Here is a 17,894-nt window from a genome sequence, read left to right as displayed (position 1 = left end):
GTTACTTATTGCAGACACGTTTAGATAACTGTTACTTATTGCAGCTAAAATATACGGATTCCGGCGTTTGTTAATTAAATAATGGTTCTGGCTTCCAAAACTTTTGAGGCCGTTTTTTTAAAACATTTGTTGTTTTGTCTGATGCGGTGTTAAACACGACCTGTCACGGTATAAAACGGATACGCTGAAGACCTTAAGCTAGATTAATGGCACCTAAACAAAATATTTAAAAGATGTAACTTTTTGACAAATAAATAAATAACACGCGCACATAGGCACACGCGCACGAACGGCGCACGTATACACTCGGTATTGTTATACATTATGACAAAAAATCCACAATAAACGTGTGCATAAAATTTCGCGTTTACATCGTTAACACGTTTCATAATACAGGTATGACCTTCACATAGCTGATGCTTCATATTTATACCTTACAATAATAACATAATAGAATTAAATGTGGTTTATTTGCTATGCAGTAGACGGTACCTGTATAAATTTTCTCTTTTGTGTTACACAATCATGAATGTTCTTTCATCATTCGTTTACTCCATTTATGTTTTTTTTTTTTTTTTTTTTTTTTTTAGGGCTGATCTTCTATTTATTGGTTGTCTTTATAAAGGTATCGTCTTCTTCATGTAAATCTCGTTTTTTTAAATAGGGTTGATCTTTCTGATGTAATTCTCGTTTTTTAATGAAAATCTTATTTTTTCGTGTAAGTCTTGTCTATTTCATTAAATCTAGTCTATCCCATTTATGACGGGTCGTTTATGTAGGTGTCGTCTATTTCATGTAGGTATAAGTTTCGTCTGTTTCATGTATGTCTCATTTTTTTCATGTATGTCTGACCTTTAATGTAGATCTCGCCTTTTATAAAGGTATCGTCATTTTCATGTAGGTCTCTGTTTATATAGTTCTCGTTTATGTATGTAGGTCCAGTGTTTTGTTCATGTATGTCTCGATTTTTTTCTTGTCTTTTTATGAAGGTCTCGATTTTTTCCCTGTAGGTTTAGCCTATCTCATGAAGGTGTATTACTGTGATCATTTGTGCCAAGTTGGAAATTGTTTTTAAACTTTTAATCAGTTTTTAAGTTATCGATTTGACCAATTAGTGTGACCTTGACCTTGTGGTAGCGGTCTGATTTTGCTCTCTGTATATTTTTTTATAAGTTATTTTTAAAAACGTTTCATTAGGTTATAAGTTATAGAGCGAGTGGGCATTAAAAACGGAAGGTGAAGTCACATAACAGCAGAAACAATTTAATAAGTTATAGAGCGAGTGGGCATTACTAACGGAAGGTGAAGTCACGTAACAGCAGTAACAGTTTAATTCATGTTTCATCCCGAGATCTCTGCATAAATTATAACTTTAAAACAGTATATTTTTTGCAGAATTATATAACAGAGGTAATTTATTCACCTACAAATTGTGAAACTTTATAATCCTCGCCATCCATTAATTTATGTTTAGCTGAACATGACTATTTTAAAGCTAATTTTGTTATACAAAAATGGAAGATATACGGTGTAATCGAATCGCCTTGACTAAACCCTCGTCTTACTGAAAAAATATGGATAAAAACCAATCTAAATAACATAAATGGCAGTATTGTACGTATAAAAAAGATATCCATTTCCTGAACATAGGGCTAAAATGAAATGCTAATATTTTTATATAAATATTGAAGTATATATAAACTTTCCTATCCTCTACTAAATTGTATTTATTTCTATATTTTACTATATTTCAGCACAATGGATATATTTCTGTAATTCAGTACAATGGATATATTTGTATATTTCAGCACAATGGATATATTTCTATATTTCAGCACAATGGATACATTTCTATATTTCAGCACAATTGATATATTTCTATTTTCTATATTTCAGCACAATGGATATATTTAAGCACAATGGATATATTTCAGCACAATGGATATATTTCTATATTTCAGCACAATGGATATATTTCTATTTTTCAGCACAATGGATATATTTCTATTTTCTATATTTCAGCACAATGGATATATTTCAGCACAATGGATATATTTCAGCACAATGGATATATTTCTATATTTCAGCACAATGGATATATTTCAGCACAATGGATATATTTCTATTTTTCAGCACAATGGATATATTTCTATTTTCTATATTTCAGCACAATGGATATATTTCAGCACAATGGATATATTTCAGCACAATGGATATATTTCTATATTTCAGCACAATGGATATATTTCTATATTTCAGCACAATGGATATATTTCTATATTTCAGCACAATGGATATATTTCTATATTTCAGCACAATGGATATATTTCTATATTTCAGCACAATGGATATATTTCTATTTTCAGCACAATGGATATATTTCAGCACAATGGATATATTTCTATATTTCAGCACAATTGATATATTTCTATATTTCAGCACAATGGATATATACAAATTAGTTTTACTGATTAGCTTGATGGCGACTGATATGTACGCTGCAGATTCTTGTGCAACATCGAATCAAAATTGCTCTTTATTCGAGTTGAATACAGACCTGGTATCGGTACAAAATTTGACAGATAAGGTAAAATTATAAAAACAAACCCAAATATAGCAAATTTAAACAAAACTTTTTTCTACTATTTAAAGATATACTATGCTTATCATTGAGTGAAATATTTCAATCACAGACAATTTTTGAAATCTATGTCTTTTTAAATAAAAGAATGAATAAACTACGTATGGGAAGCTGCGTTCCCTATACGAGGTCAAGCAAAGTTGGTTTCTTAATAACAAAAAAGCCAGTTTTTTTTAATGAACTATATATTCATATTATGATCACCTTTTATGAAGTCAAAACATGTTTATTTTATATTTACAAAGAGACTGTATAGCAATAACCAATAATCTATAATATCAAATTGAGCAAATATATCTTTAAATGAAGTAGAACATCATGAAATATTCATAGATGCGACCATATTTCTGTAACATTAGTAAAATACTGTTCAACGGTTCAACAAATTACTTTTAAAATATGTTTCGTTCTTTGATGAAGCAAAAATAGATATTGTAATAGGAATAATACGTACAAACATACAAGATATTATAGGATATCTATAAATAGGACCATATACACAGATATATAAGACGTCAATAGATATGTACAAATATAACATATAACGTCAAAAGTTTGGTACAAGCATTAACAGATATATGACGCCAATGGGTAGCTACAAATATTGCAAACGTAATACAGATAAGTGCAAAGTTAACTTCTTAGCTTAAAACACTAAATACTTCGTCAGTGAATCTATGTGAATTGTGAATTGATTTTGTTCAGACTTCTAGAGAGTTGTTGCTTCGCTTGTATTATACTTATTTCGTGTTACTAGTTTACATACAATTACACTAACAGGATGTGACGTCAGATGAATGGTTTATGGTTTACGGATCGGATTTCACTGCTGTTCAAACGTATGGAAGGTGTATTTACAAATGTACACCTTCACAACAAAGTAACGTAATAGAAAGACAACTTATGTGCTAGTAGGTTTTTTTAACTGAAATCCTTAGAACTTAAGCATTCAATTTGTTGAGTTATTGTACCAACGCAATTATAAAGAGAATTGATCTCACAGTACCTAAACAACTAGATTTTTGTGTTCTGCGTTTGCCGAAAACCAATTGTAGTATATTTTCGAACCCATGGCGGTATAAGACGATTATAACAAGAATGTCATCGGCTTAAATCGCGTGGCGATGGATGCATTGTTGGCCTCCTTGCCTTATAGTGACCGATCTTTTATAATGTTGTATTTTTTTCATTTTCAGCAATTTTAAACTGAAGAAATGTGAAAACGTTTATTCAGAGGTCACGTGCTTCGATGACGAATGTGGAAGAGCTAAAGAACTAAACGGTACGTATAACTGACAGAATAAATAAAAAATTGCCCTTGTCCAGCTATTTCTGTATGCAATCACACTTGGCTGACACCGTACAAGCAGAAAGGTCAAGTGATCGTAGTAAAATGTACTAAAACTTGAAAGTTGTTAAAACAGCTAGATTTATTTTATCACTGAAAAATTTAAACCATTTCTCTTGCCAGCTGACATTCGGTTAGAGCACGAGGCCTTTTCTGGTCCTTCGTGATCATTGATACCGGCACTATTAAGTGTTGAGAATTTAGTACCACTCAAGTCGGTGCTAGGGGGCATGAGAGAAGTTGCGCTTATTCATAGTCCTCATGTACAGACTCAGTCAACCCGAGTCTGCAATTTTCACGTAATTTTGTTGAGATTAATGCTTCCGAGGGATCGCTTTTTCCAGATTTGTTTACTTCACATCAAAAGGTGTCAAGTGCCGTGTGCCAGCTGTATAAGTTGACCCGTAATTCACTTCAGTGTTGTTATATTTGTCTGGTCCTTCGGGATCATTGATGCCGACGCTATTAAGTGTTGAGAAATGAGCACCGCTGAAGCCGGTGCTAGAAGCGTGAGGGATGTTGCTCTTATTAATTATCCCTCATGTACAGACTCAATCTGCAATGTTCACGTAATTGTTTTTGTTGTGATAAATCCTTCCAAGGGATCACTTTGTTTCCAGATTTTTGTAATCAAATTGTGGTTCGATTATCGGACTGCCAACAAAAATTACGAAACATTATTCAGATGAATTTTTAAATCGCGTGTATTAGGTTTTTGAAGACTTGCCATGCTAAAGTAATAGGAGAAGCTTCTGGAATAAGTGTATCTTTCTTATCTTACACTATCCTTCAAAATCTAAAATGACTTTTCCGGAGGACTCATCTACATGTATATGAGCAACCGATAGCAAATTTCAATAAACTCAATCACACACACACACACACACGCACGCACGCACGCACGCACGCACGCACGCACACACACACACATGTATACTTTCTATTTCAACAATGTGTAGTATTAAATTGACGATTACTGCACAATAGTCGTAACGACAATCAATATTTTTTACGTAAATGAATTTACTACAAAAATTTAAGTAACATGCGAATCATTTTTAAGGTATAAATGGAGAAGTCTAATTTTTAACAATAACAAAAGGTATGGTACTATAGAGATGCGAATGGTAGATGGGGGGGAGATAACAAAAAAGACTTTGTACGTAGATGTTGTTGCATTTACTTCCCTTCACTTAAAGTGTTAGGTAATATTCAAGTGTTTAGTTATGCAGAGTGAATTTGAATATGATCTAGAAAAACTTTCTGATCGGCGGGAACTGGGGTCTCCGTCTACTCTATCGTGGACCTGAACTCAATCAGAGCACGACCTGGGGCATGGAAGCTCCAATAAGGTCTTCTTGCGAAGAAACGCGCCCCAGGCCGTGCCAGATGCACTCCTGTCCCTCGACTTCCCAATGGCGGTCGGGAGACAGGAGTGCCCCCGACTTCACGGTGAGTCCTATACAAAGGTGTCGGAGGCCACAGTTCCCACTTGATCTTACAGTATTTAATTAGCGAAAGGCTATATCATAGGCCCAAAGAGGAAACAATAGTTCTTTTGTATAATGTAGATAGAAATAACACATTTTCATATAGTGAAAAATAGCATTAGATATTGAGATACGAAAGTGGAGTTGATTAGTACTTCTAAACCTAGACAACTTCTTTTGACCTTTCCTTTAGAAAAATCAAAGATCTGTGGTCTAGTTGAAATGCGGGATACTATAAATGTACCTACAGCTATCATTATCACAAATAACCCTACCATCACTGTCACTATTCTTTTACATTTGTCAGTGTAAAATATAAAAAAACTGAATTAAATTTTTGCAGCTTTAGAATATTTATTAAATTAATATATCATTCGCCATGCGATATTATAATATATCGAATAGTATCCGATCTAAAACATTTAGAATACAAAATATGTTACAATATTAATGATAAACATAAAATAAAGCATATATTAAAATATTTAAAAAAGAAGATATTTTTCAGATTAAACCATATAGATAAATCAATTATATAAAACATATGAAATAAATTATTGTAAAAGTATTGCAAGAAAAAGAAATGTCTCAGGTTTATTGTTTTTTTTTTTCTTCTTTTTTACTTTTACGCCGTCAAATTATAGATGACGGTCTAGTAATCTAAGGATCTCCAAATCTAGAGGACGCGAGTGCGAAAATTAGCTTCTAAAATTAAAATTACTCGGATGACAAGTTCAAATAGAGATCCCAATTTATATCACATTTTCAGCAAGCCTTACAGACGCAATGTAACACATGTAACAACAACATTTTTTGTTGTTGTTTACTTTTATAAAGAAAAAGAGTATAGTAAACAAAATTAATAATTAACAAAAAGTTGGAGAAAATTTCATAAAAAATATCACAGATTTACAATAACCCTTTCAAACTGTAACAATTTTAATCACGTCACACCATCAAAGGGAAGGAATCACTACGAACATGTAACACCTTCAAACAAAGTTGCCTCCCGCGTCTATTTTATTTTTTCTGGTAATTCTATTTCTACGGTTGATTCTTTCACTCTTCCACGAGGAGCCCATTAATCTAAGTGCCTTTTCCTGTTAAATATATGAATAAAATGAGCAGAATTATACGTTATCTTTTGAACAAGTCTTTAAATAGTTTAAATGTTAAATGATAGGTTGTGAAAATAAAAAGATGCATTATGAACTATTATCTTCTTTTTATATCTATCCGCACATGATAAAATAACCCAACGTTTGATACAAAACTACCAGTTTAATCTACAATGTATACGTAAACGAACATTCTTATATTATGCGAACGTTAAGCAATTATCTCTGTACATAAGTATCGGCATATCGGCCTTCGTGATTATATTCCCGAGCCGTATATTATTCTACAACAATGCACCCAAAATTGATATATGAGCCGCTTCACGACAAAACCAACATAGTGCGTTTGCGACCAGCATGGATCCAGACTAGCCTGCGCCTCCGCGCAGTCTGATCAGGATCCATGCTTTTCGCTATCAGTTTCTCTATACTTGTTATAGGGTTTGTAAGCGAACAGCATGGATCCTGATCTGACTGCGCGGATGCGCAGGCTGGTCTGGATCCATGCTGGTCGCAAAACCATTATGTTGGTTTTGTCGTGACGCGGCTCATATATTTCCTAAATAAAGTGTACAAAGTAGATATAAAGATAATTGATATACCTGATAAACGGATTCTCTGTCCTTCAGTTTGAACTCCTGGTATATTCTCTGAATAACAAAAAATAGCTAATTAGCCACGTCACGATATTAACTTACTATCTCTCTGGTTGTTATATTAACTTACTATCTCTGGTGGTTATATTAACTTACTATCTCTGGTGGTTATATTAACTTACTATCTCTGGTGGTTATATAAATCAACTATCCTTGGTTGTTATATGAACTATTGATAATTAAAGTCCGCCAGATTTTATACAAACACTTTAACTTACCTTTATAAGAACTACTAGCCAAAAGACAAGATGGAAGACTCCTAGTAGACCAATCAGAACAAAGAACGCAATTTTGTCCATGTCACCTTGGTTACTTTTACCTTCATATTGTGACAGTACCGCGTGCCAAAGACATACCAGCCAGTTATATACCATACTCCCAATGATAAAACGATCCTGAAATAACAAATCTTTATTTTATTTTTAAAGATCCTGTAACACAATTTTTAATGGTTTTAAATCATAAATATGATGCTCAAATGAAGATTTATCAAAAGTGTAGGTTCCAAAAAGCATTATTTATAAATTTAACATTTCATGTAAATAAAGGGAGGTAATAAAAAATTTATTTTCTAAACGTTTTTTTTTTCCCCTTTTTTTTTTTTTTGATTTTGCAATAATTCGACTACATTGACTATAATTATAGTATTTTCATCCTGAATCAAGGACGATTTAACCTTCATCCAACGTTGAATTTGCAAAACTTATGAAATTTCATACGAAAGATCCACAAAAGGACTATATTGTATTGCTCTATGACCATCTAATAAAAAAGAAACATAGATACAAGAATATTCAGCGTTACAGGTACAGTTTATTAGAATTTTGAGAAATGGAATAAAGAAACAAACGTTCGAGAACTCACCAGATGTGTCAGGTAGGGTATTTTAGGAAGACTCTGGTTTGACACCATCTTGAATGTGACTCCTGTAAGTGTTATGATAAATGCGAGTTGTAGTCGGTTTTGAATCAAAGATTTGTCCACAGCGAATGTTGTTAATGATAAAGTGGAAATCATTGTCTGAAAATATAAAGTTACCGTTCTTTGTAAATGTGTCAATCAATAGTTACCGTTCTTTGTAAATATTTCATGCAAAGTTGCCGTTCTTTGTCAAACTGCTCACATCGGTTACTTCCCTTGATTAGTGGAGAATGAAGGGGAGATTACTGCGTGAAGATTGTGTAAATGATACATAGTTGCCGTTCTTTGTAAATAATTCATTTACAGTTATAGCTCTTTGTAAATGTTACATACATAGTTACCGTTCTTTAAAATAATTAAGACTTAGTGTCGGAATTTGTTACAAAAAAGTTAATCATTATTAAAAAAACATGAATTAGTGCTCTTCTTTAAAATGGATTCATTCTTTACAATAGACCAATGGTTAAATTTTCAAGGTTTTTTTTTAGATTTGATATAATCATTGTCGTTTGTTTCCGACAACATGTACTATTTAAGATATTTTTTCTTGTTATATAGATATAGACTCACCATGATCAAGATGATATTATACAAGAAGAACCCAGCATTCCTGGTGGCCACACATTTTACAAGTAATGCCGGATTCTTGAACTGCGTTTCGGCTATCTCTTTATTAAACTGTCTAGGCTCCGAATAGACAAAATCTCGGACGGTCCATTCCGTATCGTCGACAAAACACAGAACATTTACTGCCGAGACTTCTTCATTGTCCTCGATGATGTCTACGTCATCATCGTCTAGTTCCGATGATACAACGATTGATAAGTCCTGGTGAATGAAAGATAAATACAGTTTGTATATACACAACACAGACACAAATCAGGTTAAAATATCAAACATAAATATGTCTGTTCAATATCAGCTTATTATAAAACATTTTTGTCATTGTTAGAGCACTATAGATTTTCACTCATTAGGAAATAAGGTTCCCTTTTGATACCAAAATATCAATCAATCTTTATGTTTGTAATTCACAGTATGCTGACAACAGCACATTATGTCTTATAGATTAACAATAACAAGAGATAGACAAGGACGAACGCTTGAGACCACGCACACACCAAATACTCATGCGTCACAGCGCACACACGCACATACCACATATATATACGTCTTAATGCACGCATACATCACAAATACATACGCCTTACCGCACACATACACCACATATACATACGCCTTAGTGCACGCATACACCACAAATACATACGCCTTAGAGCACGCATACACCACATAAACATACGCCTTAGCACAGGCACATACCACAAATACATACGCCGTAGCACAGGCATACACCACAAATACATACGCTTTAGTGCACGCATACACCACAAATACATACGCCTTATCACAGGCATACACCACAAATACATACGCCTTAGTGCACGCACACACCACAAATACATACGCCTTAGTGCACGCATACACCACAAATATATACGCCTCAGTGCACGCATACACCACATATACATACGCCTTAGTGCACGCATACACCACAAATATATACGCCTTAGCGCAGGCATACACCACAAATACATACGCCTTTAGTGCACGCATACACCACAAATACATACACCTTAGTGCACGCATATACCACAAATATATACGCCTTAGTGCACGTATACACCACAACACATACGCCTTAGTGCACGCATATACCACATATATATACGCCTTAGTGCACGCATACAACACATACACATACGCCTCAGTGCACGCATACACCACATATATATACGCCTTAGTGCACGCATACACCACAAATATATACGCCTTAGCACAGGCATACACCACAAATACATACGCTTTAGTGCACGCATACACCACAAATACATACGCCTTATCACAGGCATACACTACAAATACATACGCCTTTGTGCACGCATACACCACAAATACATACGCCTTAGTGCACGCATACACCACAAATACATACGCCTTAGTGCACGCATACACCAACAATATATACGCCTTTGTGCACGCATACACCACAAATATATACGCCTTATTGCACGCATACACCACAAATATATACGCCTCAGTGCACGCATACACCACATATATATACGCCTTAGTGCACGCATACACCACAAATATATATGCCTTAGCACAGGCATACACCACAAATACATACGCTTTAGTGCACGCATACACCACAAATACATACGCCTTATCACAGGCATACACCACAAATACATACGCCTTAGTGCACGCATACACCACAAATACATACGCCTTAGTGCACGCATACACCACAAATACATACGCCCCAGTGCACGCATACACCACAAATATATATGCCTTAGTGCACGCATACACGACAAAAACATACGCCTTAGTGCACGCATACACCACATATACATACACCTTAGTGCACGCACATTCCATATACACATTCGCCTGGTTGCGCGCACACACCACATACATACACGCCCACAATCGTCTTAGTGCACGCACACGAAAACAATCATCAAATAACCTTGAAAAGAAAGCTGTATGAACTAAAAATCATACCTGTACATCAAATGGAAAATCATGGAGCTCTAAATTCTCGGCAAATACCCCCTTTACTCTAAACTTTTCTAAAATGAACGCCTCTCCGTCTTTTGCGAGATTTACGGAACGCCATGTTTTGCACGTGGCGCTAGGTGCGCTGTTGCTTATGACTATTTTCGGGTTCCAGAACTTTGAAAAGTCCGACACGGATAGATCCTGTACAATATAGAAAAAGAAATTAGAGATTAGAATGTAATATTGCAGAGCAGTATTACCAATAAGTAATTTTGTAATTTTGTTTGCACAAAATCAAAAGATAATAAATAAATAAATAGATAAATAACGACATTGTTTTATTTGTTTGTTCATCATTTAGAAAAAAAAAACTGAGAACAAACATCACATGGCGCCGCCTGTGTTCAATAAAACATTTTCTTTTACATTATGTTTTATATCAAAATTGTCTGTTGCTTGTTTGTTGTTGTTGTTTTTTTACCCAATATTCCGGAGATTTCAGGTTATATTATATCACGTGATGCAGGTTATATTATATCACGTGATGGTCTATCAGTTACCTTGGCGTTGTCTAACGAAGGTTCCCGCCACCGGACTTTAACGAGGACATCCGCATGAAACACTTCCTTTATCGTATCAATATCAGTGACCTTGAGAAAGTTGACCTTCACATACACGTTTCTCTGAAATCACGATATACATGTACATGCATAATATATATTTTATTAGCTAGAGTTTTGACAGGTTATATGTCCCTTTATAACCAGTTGTTTGCATATACAACCGCAGCCCGCTAGGCAATCGTTTATATAACTAATAACCGCCGAATAACTAATATAACTAATATAACTATCATTCTGCACACAATCATTAAATGACATAATTATATTGAAAATAACGGTCAGTAGGTTCTGTACAAATACTCGTATTTATTTACATGCAAAATTTATTATGAGTCTATTATATGATACCTATCAAAGTCGAAAAGAAAGGAACACAATTTTAATAAGGTCATGCTATCTATGCCGGAGTCACACATATATCTGTAGTGAGGTCAAGGTTGTTTTTTTTAAGCGTAGACCCGATCAGTTTATTATTGTTTATTTACCCCGGGAGACTACCCCCCCCCCCCTTGACACTTATATTCCCTATTATCTGTGTAATATTTTCATTAATCTAAGAAATTAACTACATTAACATATTATTTCAGATATGAAATTGTCGCCATTTTTCTCTGTTTTGTTCTAAACTAATTAATATAGATATAGATAAGTACACTGATTGACACTAAGATTGTCTGTTGTCTTTTCTATATGGATCATAGATTGATTGATCCGTAAAATATTTTGGTATCGAATAACTCGGCCTTGAATCAAACTTAACTTATATCTTATACTATTTAGGAAGATATCAAAACACGTCGTGGGGAGAGACTTGCGGTATATCTGATACATATATTGTATTTATTTAATGTCTTTGAAAAAAATCGTTTACATCAACATTTAAATTGTATAAATATCGCGATACGCAATGTATAAACTCTACAATTATTAAGCAACGTGGCTTTAATGTACATGTGTGTGTATATATAACATATATTTTTAAGAGATATTTTAAAGGCATCCTAATAAGTGGTTGTATAACACAATTAAGATATGATGATTATATAAATTGACTGAGTAATTGGCTTGATCCGAAGAAACGTTGGCTAACTGCTTATTTAAATTTACTTATCAGGGCATGATTATAGATTTTAATTAAAACACTTACATAATAGTAAGACAAATCTTGCTTGTTTCTGTATGGATTACCATTATATATTATCTAAACATATTTAATGTGTCCATATTAATGGTAAACAAGGAAAATACCTCTACTGCAACTTCCCATTCTTCGTTCCTCAATGTGCTCAAATATTATAATATGTTCAAAAAAAATCTTCAAGACTGTAGTTGAACATATTGTAAAGTCAGGATGGTTTATGACTTATTCATATAAGATGTTTTAATTGAGGATATAAATAGCTCTAAAAAACGCTTATACAAACAGACTGTTTTTATATTTACGTTGAGAATCCGTAAAATACCAGGAAAATAATATGTTCGGTAAAAGATCGGTTTGTTAAAATTTACCGGATTTCATTTTTTTTACGAAAGTTGGTTTCTTTATGAAAATAGAGCGCGCTTCTTTACAAAAAAAAAATCAGAAAAAAAAATTCAGAAGAATAATACAAGAAAACGTACTTTCTTTTTAGTGGTCATAGTTTTCCAGTATATCTTTTTACAAAGTAGATCTATATAGTTTAACTATACTTCGGCATAAACACATCAACTTCAATTTATAAAATTTCCATACAAAAAAAAAAACAGACACACTTTTAGCGACACAAAATCATTTTATAACATTTAACCCTTTACATTTTACAAATCAAATTTCTTAAATAAATAATTTCTATTCATACTTCTAAATATATATATACATGCTTTATTTGATCTATTCAATATTTAAATGCTTTACCTTTTTGTTCGTTGCGGCTTTATTTGCTTCTCTAGAGTTTTGAATAGACGGGTCATTATCCATATTTATAATTAACGTGACACAAATGAATATTGAATTAATCAATAAGAATGGTATTTATAGAATAATATTTGAGAGAATGATTGGTAAAGTTGTCTAAATATGATATCATGTGTTACCACTGGTACCCGCGTTTAACGTTGTGTACAACTGAGGTAATACAATACTATAATAAATGTCATATTACGAGGACAATGTTAAACTTTATACGAGTTATTATAATACTGCAAGTTTGAAACGTCACTTTTTCATTGGATAGTTGAGACGTTTATATTTAAAAATTCTAACGCTCCTCGTGATTTTGTCACTGTAGACAAAAAAGAAGAAAAAACCTAGTGTTAAACTGCCAATAAACACTGGTTAAGGACTACTTATATATATATGCGGCTGTTATGTTTTCTCCCTCGATTATATAGTTTACAAAGCCTTTTAAAGCAACAATAAAAAAGCATTTTTATTTCATATTCAGTTCTTATAATGTTTTTTTTTTCATTCAATACTGAAATAATATCTCACATACACTAACACCACAGATTTGATTCATATCAGTTAATAAATATTTTTGACAAAACGGCGCCAATCCGTTAGCAACGTTATGTCGTCATTCTAAATATACAATTCATTCCACTGAGGTTTAAAAACATAAAAACATAACATTTGAATTTCTTACATAAATGAGCTGGGGCACTTTCAACAGAAATATATGCAAAGATAGGTAAGAAAATACTTTGAAATAAATTGAAAGTCATATTTTTATGCATTTCTTAGCCCGATTTGAGTGAAAAACGTTTAAACGCTTTTCATTTTGGGTCATTTTTTGGAATTAGAGGAATTTTTCTGGAAATACGAAGTGCGCGAATGATCTGAAATTTTGCACAAAGATTAGAGGTCTAAACTTACATCAAATGGCGTATTTATCTGGAAAAATATTTTCAGTCCCATTATGTAAAAATAACCTCAGTGGAGTCCCTTTATGTGGACTTTAAGATTATTTGTTTGTTCTTGTTGGTATTTATGTTGTCGTCGTAATTGTTGTTGTTTTAATTGATAAATATGTAATAGATAATATTCTGTCTCAATTGTTTTTTAATGATATCACTTTAAATTCATTTGCGAAACACCTATCACTTTCTGATTTGCTCAAACATTTCGAAATAATCCTCTCCATTAAGAATATCGTTGTGTTAAGCATGCCAGATAACTATAGGACATGTAATATATTTAATACCAGAAGAATTGTTTCCCTTGGACTGTTAAACAAATGGACATTGTTCTCACAGACACTTGGGGTTTGGAGCTCAAAACGCCTTTAAAATCCAAATAAAATGCATATTTGTCAATCCCAGCACATGTACTGATCATATATATCAAAAAAACTTAGTATAAGCCGTTTGAAAAAAAAAAAAAAAATTCATATTTTTCAACATCTATAATAATACACAAGATAAAATGTGTCGCCGGAAAAAAATCCGCACCCTGCCGTCATAATCACCGTGTATTTTATTCCATTTCCAATATTTTCACATAATCCTTTGGTCCATCGACACAGAAGATATGATTCTTCACGATGATGGTCAATTTTAAACTTCAACGGTAATATAAACAACGCAACAGCCGAAATAAACATTAAGATTATCGCCGTTTTCCTCCATTGACAAAATCTTTCGATAAATTCAAACGTGCCAGTCGGCTATGAACGAAGCCATCCGATTATGTGGTTCCCAAACTTAAAAGCGCTGCGCATTTTGCACACGGCAAAGCTGGGGTCACATAATCGGATAGCTTCGTTCATAGCCGACTGGTACATTGAATTTATCGAAAGATTTTGTAAATTGACGAAAACGGCGATAATCTTAATGTTTATTTCGGCTGTTTTTTTTTTCTATTTTTAAACCGTTTAAAGTCTCGTTAAAACTGAAACAGGTTTGTTATGAGAAATATAACACACCACCTCGATACAGTTGTAGGCACTTACATGCATTTATTTCTTGTTAGTGCTCGCCAGTCTTTTTAAGCCAATCACTGACGAGGATTTTTCAAATTTTCAGGTTACAAATCTTAATAGAACAGATTTTATATAAACTGGACGTTTTATATTATAAAACGCAAGTGGGCGGAGCACTAAGCAGGTTAGAGTGCATATTGGATGTTCTTCGTAAATAAGAAAGCTACAGTCGCTTCGCAAGCTCCGCTCCTTTTTAGCTTTCTTATTTACGAAGAACACCCAATATGCACTCTAACCTATACTTATGATCTTTTATTTATTGAAAAAATTAACTTATTACGTAACTAGTTAACCTCATAACTTACTAGTTAATTAAGAGGTTAACTAGTTACGTAACTAGTTAACCTCTTGATTAACTAGCTAGTTATATGGTTATCTGGTGGCAGAAATATGCCACCATACATATCAATAAATATTTTTAGTAGACATAAAATTAAATATGTGCTAAAATCTTACGCATATATAAAATAAGAAAAATTACCGCAGATCTGCATGTTTTCGATTGTTTAATATCCATTTAAAGCACGAAATATTTTTTCTCGTCCGATGTTAACATGACCGACTCTTAAAACAGGTTGATTAAGTCGACTTATTTTCCAATCCATGGATTAAATCTGCGTTATTAATTCTTATTTATTCTTACACAACACCGGTGGCTAAACTATATTTGCTTACAATGGTTAAAAGTCTTATAAATGAGCCACGTCACGACAAAACCAACATAATGGGTTTGCGACCAGCATGGATCCAGACCAGCCTGCGCATCCGTGCAGTCTGATCAGGACCCATGCTGTTCGCTTACAACCCTAATTAATATCAATACAACCCTATTACAAGTAGAGAAACTGATAGCGAACGGCATGGATCCTGATCAGACTGCGCGGATGCGCAGGCTGGTCTGGATCCATGCTGGTCGCAAACCCATTATGTTGGTTTTTTCGTAACGCGGCTCAAATGTGAGCGGTGGTATCTGCCTCTCAAGTCAGGTAATATTGGTTCGAGCCCTATCGGGTAGCGACCAAGTTTCTTCATATGACACCAGTACTGGATGGTTTTCAGGAAGCGGACTCGAAAGTGATTTATATAAGGTGCAAGAACTTGTTAAATAAATATGTTTAGAACAAACCAATTAAACACTACCCAACTTTTTGCATTTTTTCATAGAATCTTGTGATATATTTATTAATTATACCCACAAAGTTTTGGGGGTAATCACGGTGTGGTACCGTACACCGGATATTGTCTTGTTTTTGAGTCAAAACGAAATCGGAGGAAACTAGAAGAGGTATATCAAATATAGATCTATATGATCTTTATTTATTTCTTATTAAAAAAAGGGAACATTCTTTGAGGTTTTTTTTGTAAATTTAATTTATATTTCACATAAGCATGAGAAATAACCTGGTTTCCATATTCATATGTATATTAAATTCTCACATTGTGTAAATGCTACGTCTCGGTTTGTAGGCACGTATTGCCTATGCATTCACTCAAAACAAATAAATATTATCTACACATCGTCCACACCAACTTAAGTTCAGCAGAATTCAACAGATATAAATGAAGATAGTGAAATTTAAAATTACAAATATGCGCAGATGTATGTGACTTTGTGACTAAGTGCACGTGTACTCTAAACGAGAAACAAAAGGTATAACTTGAATGTTCATCCGATTACCAAGCAAACAATAACATTTGAGCCGCGTCACGACAAAACCAACATAGTGCGTTTGCGACCAGCATGGATCCAGACCAGCCCGCGCATCCGCGCAGTCTGATAAGGATCCATGCTGTTCGCTTTCAGTTTCCCTTCTTGTAATTGAGTTGGTAAGCGAACAGCATGGATCCTGATCAGGCTGCGCAGATGCGCAGGCTGGTCTGGATCCATGCTGATCGCAAACGCACTATGTTGGTTTTGTCGTGACGCGGCTCATTTATGTTTCAGTTTTATTCCCCGGACTTTTCACCATCGTACTTTTGACTTTCCATCGTCATATCTTCGACTTTTCATCATCGTGGTTTCGTTATTTTGACTTATCAACATCGTATTTTTTTTTTCTCCGTTGTTTCGAGTTATGTGTGTGTCGCTATGGCCCTAACGGGACACCGTACATTATTCAATATACAACAATGTGGATTTTCGATTGAATACCAAGTGTTTTTAAAATGATCAGCGTATTTAAAAAAAATCACCATTTCCTTAACAGTCCTCAGGGAAGTCTTTTATTTCGATAAAAATAAATGCTTGTGCACAAAAAAGAAACAAAAAAGAAAAAAAAAAGAAAAAAACTAAAGAAAAGCAACATGTACTGTTAAAAAATCATTTGCACATTCATCTTTCGACCACAGATCACGTGCCTGGCTACTCAGTGTCTGAATTAGTACTAAGCTTTTTGACTGAGTAACCTGGTTTCCTGCCTGGTACAAAGCTATTTGGATGAGTTACTCGGTTACCTGCCTGGTACCAAGCTATTTGGATGAGTAACTCGGTTTCCTGCCTGGTTCCAAGCTATTTGGATGAGTAACTCGGTTTCCTGCCTGGTACCAAGCTATTTGGATGAGTTACG

At 33.8% G+C, this 17,894-nt stretch overlaps 1 protein-coding gene across 3 annotated transcripts; it reads right to left on the bottom strand.

The window, feature by feature from the left end:
* Positions 1-6,167: 6,167 nt before the first annotated feature.
* LOC132760474 (gamma-aminobutyric acid receptor subunit rho-1-like) lies at positions 6,168-15,950 on the bottom strand. Of its 3 annotated transcripts, none has more exons than XM_060752452.1 (8): positions 15,809-15,950; positions 11,306-11,428; positions 10,749-10,946; positions 8,745-9,002; positions 8,118-8,273; positions 7,472-7,648; positions 7,200-7,247; positions 6,168-6,579 (listed from the first exon to the last, which is right to left on the bottom strand). In XM_060752452.1, the coding sequence occupies exons 1-8, from the start codon at positions 15,842-15,844 to the stop codon at positions 6,472-6,474; spliced, it is 1,104 nt and encodes a 367-aa protein (XP_060608435.1). In that variant the 5' UTR covers positions 15,845-15,950; the 3' UTR covers positions 6,168-6,471. The 3 variants fall into 3 exon arrangements, with proteins under 3 accessions (XP_060608435.1, XP_060608434.1, XP_060608436.1); XM_060752451.1 differs by lacking the exon at positions 15,809-15,950 and adding an exon at positions 13,263-13,417 and having other exon boundaries at positions 6,169-6,579; XM_060752453.1 differs by lacking the exon at positions 15,809-15,950 and adding an exon at positions 12,989-13,145 and having other exon boundaries at positions 6,169-6,579.
* Positions 15,951-17,894: the final 1,944 nt, after the last annotated feature.

Source organism: Ruditapes philippinarum, unplaced genomic scaffold, assembly GCF_026571515.1.
Source record: "Ruditapes philippinarum isolate M1 unplaced genomic scaffold, ASM2657151v2 ctg2951_1_1_1_1, whole genome shotgun sequence".
In the NCBI taxonomy this organism is placed as follows: domain Eukaryota; kingdom Metazoa; phylum Mollusca; class Bivalvia; order Venerida; family Veneridae; genus Ruditapes; species Ruditapes philippinarum.
The sequence above is the reverse complement of the archived record's forward strand: the minus strand, read 5'-3'. Positions and strand labels throughout refer to the sequence as shown.

What these genes read in the sequence shown, in the direction of transcription:
- LOC132760474 (XM_060752451.1), bottom strand. Translation starts at nt 13,325, where the DNA reads ATGGATAATGACCCGTCTATTCAAAACTCTAGAGAAGCAAATAAAGCC. An exon ending in CTTCGTTAGACAACGCCAAG is followed by an intron (nt 10,947 to 11,305) that starts GTAACTGATAGA and finishes TATATTGTACAG; the next exon opens with GATCTATCCGTGTCGGACTT. An exon ending in TACCCTACCTGACACATCTG is followed by an intron (nt 7,649 to 8,117) that starts GTGAGTTCTCGA and finishes TTGTTATTTCAG; the next exon opens with GATCGTTTTATCATTGGGAG.